Source organism: Zea mays, chromosome 2 (genome assembly GCF_902167145.1).
Source record: "Zea mays cultivar B73 chromosome 2, Zm-B73-REFERENCE-NAM-5.0, whole genome shotgun sequence".
NCBI lineage: Eukaryota > Viridiplantae > Streptophyta > Magnoliopsida > Poales > Poaceae > Zea > Zea mays.
The window spans coordinates 50,020,448-50,030,819 of NC_050097.1; the positions used below are offsets into that span (position 1 = coordinate 50,020,448).

The 10,372-nt window shown below is 39.2% G+C and overlaps 1 protein-coding gene across 1 annotated transcript; it reads left to right on the forward strand.

The window, feature by feature from the left end:
• Window positions 1–327: 327 nt before the first annotated feature.
• LOC103646424 (regulator of nonsense transcripts UPF3) lies at window positions 328–8,853 on the forward strand. Its single transcript, XM_008671161.4, has 13 exons — window positions 328–793; window positions 2,538–2,644; window positions 3,468–3,563; window positions 3,662–3,760; window positions 4,024–4,103; window positions 4,182–4,274; window positions 4,929–5,028; window positions 6,045–6,130; window positions 6,193–6,667; window positions 6,737–6,802; window positions 6,869–6,987; window positions 7,235–7,288; window positions 8,033–8,853. Exons 1-12 carry the CDS (start codon window positions 654–656, stop codon window positions 7,271–7,273), a joined length of 1,500 nt encoding a protein of 499 aa, XP_008669383.1. The 5' UTR covers window positions 328–653; the 3' UTR covers window positions 7,274–7,288; window positions 8,033–8,853.
• The last annotated feature ends 1,519 nt before the right edge of the window (window positions 8,854–10,372 follow it).

Sequence of the window (10,372 nt, forward strand, 5' to 3'; positions counted from 1 at the left end):
AACTGGTTGATCCGTTTTGTGGAATGGGTCAGAGAAACTCTGACGTAACACTGTCCAGGTAAACGAACAATACACAGGTAGAGGGATCAAAGCGCGTTTAAGTACCAAAAGACCAAGACGAAATATGTTATAATACTATAATCTCAATCGACACATTCGGGATACTAACTTTTAGAAGCCCACTAAGGGCTTGTTTGGTTCTACCCCAATCCATATGGATTGAGGGGGATTGAGGGGGTTTTAATCCCTAGTAAGTCAAAATCTCCTCCAATCCGTATCAATCCCCTCCAATCCATATGGATTGAAAATAACCGAACAAACCCTAATGGGAGCTTCTTGGTTCAAAAAAAAAAAACTCAACCCAAACCCCCAACCTATTCGAGCGACGAAACTGGAAAAAAGCACGCGACGACGCGACGGTGAAGGGGAAGTGTGAAGGGAAGCAGAAGCGAGACAAATCCCCACCCGGCTCCAAACCCTAGCCACCTCCCCCGTCCCCCCCTTTTCGTCCCCCAGATCTCGCTGGCGTCTGCTCCGCCTCGCTTCGATGTGACCCCACCCTAGGGTTTGAGACGGTGTTGCGGTGTGTGCGTGTGTCGCGGCGATTCGCGACGCGAGTAGGATTCGAGGTGTCGGCGGCGGTGCGAGCGCAAATGAAGGACCCGGCGCACCGCACGAAGGTGGTGCTCCGGCGGCTGCCGCCGGCGATCGCGCAGCAGGCCGTCGTGGACCAGGTCGATGCGCGCTTCGCTGGGCGGTACGACTGGGCCTGCTTCCGTCCCGGCAATGCCAGGTCCGCGCTCTCTGTGCTTCAAGTGCTTGTGGCGTTGCTGTGGGAGGGTGGTACTATCCTGTTTAACCTATGAACCGTGGTAGGAAGCTATTATTACGTTCCGTTTGCTAGTTGTTGTGTACCCACATCGCAAGCAATTAGCCAGTTCATCCGTGTATTATGGAGGTAGAGCCGTGAGATTAGTTACCGAGTTGTCCAATTTTACCTTTCTCTGATTGTGGTGACCTAATTATTTTCTCTGTCTTGCAATGGCCTGGGAGAGATTCTGAGTTATCTGAATTACAATTAAAGTCTGTTCAAAGTCTAAATTTATTTGCTTTAGCATTGATTGCTACTGAAGTGTTAACTAGAACATAGAACTAGTGGATTGCCTTCTTAGCTGTTTCTCTCTGTTGATTGTATTGCACAATCTGTATCTGACCTACCTGTGCTTTTGATAGAGTTTAAAAGAGCTAAAATCATTGGTTAAGGCAGCAGATTTATTGATTATGGCAGATTCATTTTTTCATTCTATCTTTGTTGCTTCTGGAGTCTGGACTCATGTTTTCATCTTTAGTTGTAGAGAAAGTTGCTGAGAAGAATTAAATCCATCTGATAGTTTAGAACTACCTTTACACATTCAACTTTCTTTGCTTTGCAGTAATTGATTACTGGTTAGTGATTTTCTCTGGCCGTTTTATATATTAGTTTAATGTTACAGGGACTTGTATCTGAGTTTTTTGCTATTATAATATTGATTTTGTGGGGCTTCTCTCCTTTAGTACTCTCAATTTGATCTTCTCTGTAATAGTATTTATAAGTTGATTCATCCTTCAAAATAGTACTCCAACCGCTTTTAATCATTTTCTTTTTTATTTCTCACCGTTGACCATATTGTATCTCTCTATTTTCTTCTCTCCTAGCTCCCCATCGTTGGCTCGACTCCTCTCTCTTCTCACATACAGCATCGCACCGACGGCACAAAAAAACATTGCAGCAGCACGCCGGCGCTGCTGGATGGTGACCGTTCGGCCAACTGCCACCCCTTGCTACGGTCTGAACCACCAGACAGAAGATAGCAGTGTTGCTCATCGTCTTGCACTCCTGCGTCTCTGCCTGGATTATTTGTGTTTCTGTTATTTGTATAGCTGCGAGGGTAATGATAGGGTCAACTTATGTTCTGAGAAATAAAAAAAAGAAAATAAAAATGATTGAAAATGGTTAGAATACTATTTTGAAGGATGAATCAACTTGTAGATACTATTACAGAGAAGACTAAAATGAGAGTACTAAAAGAGAGAAGCCTATTGAAATCAGTACTATAATAGCAAATAATTCGTATCTGAGTTTTTTGCTATTATAATATTGATTTTGTGGGGCTTCTCTCCTTGTATCTACATTAGCAAAATTTTGTAGGAATTCCTTCTTGAGTGATTCATGTTTTTAACTGATTTGCTATCCAATTGCTTAGTGCTTATTTTGATTTGTTTTGGCACTTCCGTTTCCCTCTTTTCATAGTGTTTTATGCAGTATATTTCCGTTTTGCTTTCTTTTTTATTTATGAACAATAAATCACAATCAAATTTTCTGTCAGTGACATGTCCTGCATGTTTAGTTGAATATTTTTTTCTTTTGTATTATAATTGCGGACTGTTTACTTCGTGTAAACTGTAAAGCAATTCTCTTTGCTTGAGCATGTTAGTACATTGCTTAATTTTGAAGCTACATGATTGTGACATTCTTTTTTTTTCATCTTTTTATCCAGCCAAAAGAATCATAGGTATTCTCGACTTTACCTAAATTTCAAGCACCCAGAGGATGTTGTTGAGTTTGCTGAGGTCTTCAATGGACACATATTTGTGAATGAAAAGGGTATTTTCTTCCATATTGTTGAATTTTGTTCATGATAATCTATATTTAGGATGTGCAGCTTTTATACATTTTAATTTGATCATATTGTGCCAACTTCAGCAGTTACAAGCACTGACTCTTTAGTCTCTTTAATAGCAAAAACTATTTGTCCTTAGTGCCATACCCATTTCATTGTTCAGACTTCCTGTGATCTAAGTTTATTATGGGTGCACGCCTTATCATTTACTATGTAGCATCACAAACACAAATTGATGTTATATCTTGATGCTGGATTATTCACATAGCCATTAAACTGAAAGTTGTATATGACTGGGTCTAGTTATAGTTTGCTTCCTATTGGTTGGGCCTAAGTTATAGTCAGCTTTCTAGAATATTGTCTACTTGACCTGATGGTGTATAGGATTCTGTTTTCCCTTGGTGAGTGTGGAAGAAGAGATCAATAGAAACACACTAGTAAAAACTTGTTATGAAGTAAATTTTGAAATCGAATTGGATGTACTTACATAAGGTCACAACATTGATAGCACGTGAACTATGTCATACTGACATTAATATTGTCCTTGACGTTATCGTGCTTGTTGATCCAACTTAGGTCAGCGCTAGAGGTGGTGGCTGGAAGCAAGAACACCATATGTTGGCTTGATAATATTTCTTGTACAGTGTGTTATATTGTTATGCTGAAACAGAAATTAACTACTTAGTGTCTGAATGTTTGGTGTTTTTTGCAACTGTAGACCACATGTCTGAAGTTTTTTTTGGGGGAGTGCCATCTATGTTTGCTTTGTGTAAATTGGGTCTCATGGATGTTATTTATGGTTGTCAGGTGCTCAATTTAAAGCTTTCGTGGAATATGCACCATCACAACAGGTTCCCAAGTCAAATGTCAAGAAGGATGGCCGTGAAGGGACTGTTACGAAAGGTCCTAGGCAATCACTTTACCTAATTCTTTGTCAATTGTATTGTTCTATCATATTACCATTTTCCTAAACTTGGATTTTGTCATTTTGGAATTACTAGATCCTGAGTACTTGGAGTTTCTTGAGTTTATTTCAAAGCCTACTGAGCATCTACCTAGTGCTGAAATTCAGCTTGAAAGGAAAGAAGCCGAAAGGGCAGGTAGAATATGCCATCATTACTTTCTATCCATCATATAGTACTCCCTCCATTCCAAACTATAAGACGTTTAGGCTCTGCTAGATACATAGCTTTTGCAATGTACTTAGATATACACACTGTCTAGGTACACAATAAAACAATGTATAGAAAAGCAAAAAAATGTCTTATAATTTGGAACAGAGGAAGTATTTTCTATATCGATATATCTTTCCAAATATGCTGACCATAAAATGGGGTTGTCACATTTGGTTATTTTTTGTCAGCTGCTGGAAAGGAGGCACCTGTTGTGACACCTCTTATGATGTATGTCCGCCAGCAAAGGGCAGCTAAGAGTATGGCTCAGGTACATTTATTTCTTAACTGAGAACATAGGGCTCTTCTTGGTCAACTGTTAACTTGCTACTGTTTTCCTAAATTGCAGAGACCTGGAAGTAGGCTTAGCAGAAAAGTTGCAGGTGTTGTAACTAGCAGTTCCAGTCCTAAAAGGTCTTTTGAGAAGCGCAGATCCTCCACGGTAGCATGCCTTATTGAAGCCTTTTGATTTTCTGATAAAACTTACTATTCTCAGTTTATAATTTCTTTGACATAACGGGTGTACCTTTGCACGGGTGCCTTTGTTGGCAATATTCTTTTGTGCAGATCCATTGCATGTGGTACTAAGTACTAACTCATCATTATGTTTTTCATATTCATCAGATGGCCCCTGATGTACTATGCTTATGGTTTATTGTATTTCTGAAAAATAGCACAATTGCTCTTATTTCTATATCTCTGGTGTCTGCATAGTGTGTTCCTTCTATAGTTATATGCTTTAAATGAACCCACTAAAATTGTTTCCTTGTGGGTGATAGTTGTATTGCATGGTTATTTTTACTTCAACTCCTATATAGTCTTATGCATGTATGTTTCCACGATATTCAATTGAGGTTGAGGCACCACCAAACCTTTAGTTAAGTTGAAATTTGAACTATTTGTGTTGTTATTTTGTAACAAGACCTACTCCTACTGATCTGCTGGAAGCTTAAAGTTCCATAGTTTGTCATTCTGATAATGTTTACCTACTTACCTGTTGCGACAAGACAACAAATGCTACCCTCCATTTCTTCTGTGAAATAACTTGTGACCTGAGGTTCATAATTTTGCTGTCTTTTTCTATTTTCTCAAGCAGTATGTTGTACGAGACAGTATTAAGGAGAAACCGACCTATATCATGGTGCCAAAGAGAGAGGAGCATACACAAAGGGAAAAAATTGTTTCTGGAAATTCAGGTGGTATGCTTGTACCAAATCAAGAAATTGCTAATAGTAATACTTTTGTTTTTTTAACTATCTCTCCATGTATGTCTAACGCTACCAAGTATTACTGAGGATTTTTTTTGCTACCACTTACCCCTGCCTATAGTGCTGCTAAATGTTGTATCTAGTGATGTATGGACTATTGCACACTGTGTTGAGGGTGGATAACGATCCAACTGCTGTTTTTTAGCTTTCTTCGAAATTGTCATAATCTTATTTACCATGATTTCTTGAATTGTTGCAGACCCAACATCAAACCCAGCCTAACGAGCCAAGCCAAAGTTGAAGTCACTCAAAATTAACTCATTTTTTATTTAAATGAAAAATAAGTTCAATTGGAGCATTTTTTACACGAGCAACCGAACCGGCTCAATGAGTTCTTTGTCCAGCCTGACTGTCTGTGATCCTTTGTATTGTAATTTCACCCAGCGCACGATCTATGGGAATAGTACTTCAAATCCTGAGTTCAGCAACGCCGATTAAGGACATTATTGATGTTGCTTTGTGTTACTGCATGATGAAATATGTGAGCGTTTACCATTTAGAGAAAAATGCTTCTGAAGTTAACGCATTTCCAAAATTAGCAGGAATAGGCAGTGTTTGGTAAGAGCTAGTTGAATGCTAAAATCATCCTTTAACATGCCACATGGAGTCTTTTTGCTTTTTGATTGGGTTGCTGGCCTGTTGCAGTATACTATGTAAAGAGGTTACACTTCTGGTACTACCGATTCAGTCCAATTATGGAAATGATAAATGCCTTTTGTATTAGGTGACATCATATATATTTCCTAATGTTATGCCAATTTTCTAATTCTTGATAAGGATGTGTTCTCTTTCATATATTTTCCCCTGAACACAATCTGTTTCTTTTCGAGAAAGGCAAGCTAATTTGCTTGTCTCTGTCATGTTTATGGCTGCTCGTCCAATTTAGTAGCTTATTACATGTGCTGAGTGGTGCATTTTTCTGTGTTAATAATCTTGTTTTGTAGATGCCACAAGTGGGGGGGCATCTGGATCTGGTCAGTCTTCTGACAAAATTGTCATTTTGAAAGGAAGAGGAAGGGTTGATTCGAACGTAAGTTGATATTTTTGCACTTTTCTTATTGTGGACTTGTATTTGATCAATTTTTACCACAGACACCTGATGGAGCAGCTCAACAGTCATCAACCCCTGTGAAGAATATACCACCATCGAGTTCTAGACTAGACAAGCGATCTGAAGCTAATGGAAGAATTATTAAAACTGTTCTTTCAAACAAGGAAGTTCGCAGTTCAAATCCATCTCAACATGAGCAGGAAGGTCAAATGTTTAATACTGAGAAGGATAAGCGTCCACCACGGGCTCTCAACCCTCGGACTATTGTGAAAGATCAGGTAGTTGAAAATGCTGAGAGAAGCCATTTTGATGAGAAGAATAATTATCTCCACAGCTCTGCTCCAATTGGTGAGAAGGTTGAAAGGCATGCCAGAAACAGAGATAGACCTGATCGCAGTGTATGGGCACCTCGCCGCTATGACAAATCTCCGCCTGGGGGTGTTTCACATGCCTTGTCGTCAGATTTTTCTCAAATGCAGTCACATTCTGGAGATAATGTCTCACAACTAACAGATGGTACACAATTTTCTGAAATGATTTCACTGTTGGTGATGCCTGGAGTCTCTAAACTTGAACTTAATGCAGGTCATGGAGACAGAAAGACAGACACAAGGGGTCATGGAGGTAGCCGTGGTGTTCCTGTTGAAAATGGTTTGTATGCAAAAGTAAGATGCGTACTTATTCTAGATCAGTTTCATGACTCAGTTTTTAATCCAGGACATAGGCATGCCAACCGTCGTGGTACCCCATGTGATCCAAAGGAAACCAAAATATCTGCTAGCGTGCCTGATGGAAAGAATTCAAAGAGGGGCTCTGCTAGCTATGGTGCTCATGAGGTGCGATTATTTTGTAACTTCTTGTTTTTCCAGTTGGTCAAAGGCATGGGTGCACACTGCACACTCAGACCACCGTTCGAGTCCTCATTGAGGAGAATTTGGGTTCATATTTCTTAATTGAAAAGCCACCTAGTTCATCCTAGGTTGGTTGGGTAATTTTATTTCTTGTCCCATTGCTGATCGCAGGGATCTTTGATTTATATTCAACATTTTTGGTCCAAAATTAATGTCATGAATGTCATTGCAGAGACAAGTATGGGTTCAGAAGTCAAGTTCAGGCTCGTGAGTTTGTCCATTGATGGTATGATGTGCTACTCTAGTTTATTCATTCATTGTCTTCAAGCCCTTCTACAAATAGCTATAACACTACAGTGATCCTTGTCAGCGCCATAAGTTGTACATTCTGCTGCTTATAATATTTTTTGTGGAACATTGCTGGTGGAATAGTTGAATCCATCCCTGAAGTCTCTTCTCAAAGGTCTATTTGCAGCAAGTTTCATTGTTGGCTCAATAGGATGGTCTCTGCGTACATGCTATGAGTCTTTTCTACCACATAGTTAAATGATTCCTGTTAGATGACACAACTTACTAAGTTGCTCTTGTTCCATGCATTATACCAGGTATGTGGTAACTAGGTGACATACCTACTTATTTGTACATATTTGTTTTTTTAGATGGTACAACTCGCTAAATTGCTCTTGCATACTGAATTACCAGTCTAAATCTATTCTTTTAGACTTCGCATCATTCCCAGATATGGGGCAAATGAGAGATTTCACACATATTGACACCTAGGCCACTTACTGCTGACTAGGTGCATACATGGTGCTCCACATTAGCTAGGTGACCTGATTGAGCCAAAGACAACTTTGTGGGACTTGGTTTAACCATTTAGAACCTTAGGGAAGAAAGTGAATCTGTAGTGGAACTTCAGGGAAGAATTCACCATTCTTTCAACATTGTTAATGAATGCCATTTTTCCGAAAGTGGTCTTGAATTATCTGGAATCTCCACCAGTTTCCCGCTAAATTGTTAACTCTTGCAGATACTCCCATAAAAAACAGGTATTGAAGTCGTGGAGAAGTCTTGGATTCTGCAGCGCATTCTTCTTTGTTAGCTGTTGATCCTGTGAAGTATGGTAACGAAATGTCCAATGGTCAAATGCTACCATGAAGTGCAATCTCAGATCTGTCAGTCGAAGTCTCAGCTGAAAAGAGGGCTCGGCTGATTTGATTCACAGAAATAGTGAAGTAACATAACCCGGCATGTAGGTAGCTCTCCGACAACTTTGGGCAAGATTTGATTTATGCCCAATGTTGATCTTTCTGGAGCATTGGATGGAGATTAGGTTGGCATCACTACCTCATTACCTCGTGATAGTGGTCACATATTTCCAAGACCCCTGGAGGTTACACGCACCCTCGGCAATTCGTCAGAGATGGATGTAAATATCTCTAGAGAAAGAAGAGGTCTGGTTCCGATTGCTGTTTACAGGTTAGAGGTGCAACGTATTTACAAAGAGAGATAAGAGTTATCACTTATCAGATTACCTGGTTTGTTAAATAAAGGTGAATTTAGCTACTAGATTATGAGACCCCGTGTTTTGACTTCTGCAATCGTGGTTCACGACAGCAGAAAGGTTACCTAGGAGTGTAAAAGTGACATCTCATTTTGATGCTATGGTTCTGACTCAATGGGATGTGACTTTGTGATGTGGTTTTGTCGCCTGGTGTGTGTTTTGCTGCCATGTTCCTCCAAATGACCCGGGTGTTCTGTCGTGTTAGGGATGATATGCTTGGTGTACAGCATCAAAGGTGCTTAATGTTTTAAATCTTAAAAGTGATGTTGCCTGGCTTTAATGGTTGATGATGTCCGTTCTCCTGTGCATTTCGTCATGAAGGTTAAAAATATAGATTTGCCTACGGAGCTTTGGAGTGTTCTAAAGCGGTTATGGCTCGTTACTGTAACGAGCCAACTCGGCTCGACTCGTTATACTAACGAGCTAAACAGCTGGCTCGGCTCGGCTCGTTAGGAAGCTTGAGCCAGCTCGTTAGGCTCGCGAGCCACACAACTAAATACAAAGATATATGTATATATATATATATATATATATATATATATATATATATATATATATATATATATATATATATATATATAACCGAAAAAATCATATTTTAAATATTTAACACTACAAACCTAAAACTTTTATAATATTATTATCATATCATCGTCCTAGCGCTTCTAACTTTTAATATTAAATTAAATAACCAAATAAGTATTAACTTACAGATTTATAAATCCTTATTATAAGAAGATAGCAACAAGCATCATTATAAAGCAATTCATCATCTATTCCACAAACATGTAACATTTTATTGCACAACGCTAACATCATATGCTGCTAGAAATAAAGTTCACAAAACCATAACCAATAATCAAATATTAAATATGCAATATAGGTATGTAGCCATGCAATAATGCAAATATTTAAGCACATGGCACATTCACACATGTCCATATCACAGATCATAACTACGAGAAAACAAGACTATGAGAGATGAGTCGACACCCACGACTAGACAAATTTGTGTTGTGGTTTAGCTCATTTGGCTCGCGAGCTAGCTCACGAGCTAACCCGAGCTGGCTTATTAGAGAACCGAGCTAGAATGCTAGCTTGGCTCGTTACCAAATTAAAACGAGCCGAGTCGAGCCGAGCTACTAACGAGCCGAGTCGAGCGAGTTATCGAGACACGAGTATTTTGTCCAGCCCTAGCCATATATCATATTATTAGAAAATAAATTATATTATTTAGGAAATAAAATGTTAGAAATAGTGTATATAGCGAGGATAAGGCTCTAGTCTAGTATATGGGGAGTTATATTTAGGAACTGCGAAAACGAGTTCTATAATTGTTTGATGTTTTTTTTCTTGTAAAATAGGGCTCCCGTTGGAGCATGTTTCTGGTGTTAAAGCCCTGTAATTCAAAATAGGATCCTATTTAGAACTCTTATTGGAGATGCTCTTACGACTCCTAACTCTATGGCGTCGCCTGTGAAATGCAACTTGCCCTTCTGTTATTGCCATGCCCAACTACTTTCCTCTCGTACGTTCCTGCTTTTGATGCCCAAATTTTCCTTTAAGTTTGTCATAGTTGAAAAGGTAAGGGTGAGGCCACAAAATCCTAACCAAGCAATCCGCTGATCAGATGCCTAAAAAATCTAATCGTGTATTGGTTGCTCCATGATGGTAGCCTGATTCGACACCACTTAGTCCAAATGTGAGGAGCCAGACTCCGTGTATACAGACTAAATTTGAATATATGCTTTTGTTTGGTTGTTTGCATTAGTTTATTCAGGATAGATTATAACTTATGTTTATTTG

Coding starts and splice junctions, on each gene's coding strand:
- LOC103646424 (XM_008671161.4), top strand. CDS start 654: ATGAAGGACCCGGCGCACCGCACGAAGGTGGTGCTCCGGCGGCTGCCG. Junction 794..2,537: donor TTCCGTCCCGGCAATGCCAG/GTCCGCGCTCTC, acceptor CTTTTTATCCAG/CCAAAAGAATCATAGGTATT. Junction 5,029..6,044: donor AATTGTTTCTGGAAATTCAG/GTGGTATGCTTG, acceptor CTTGTTTTGTAG/ATGCCACAAGTGGGGGGGCA.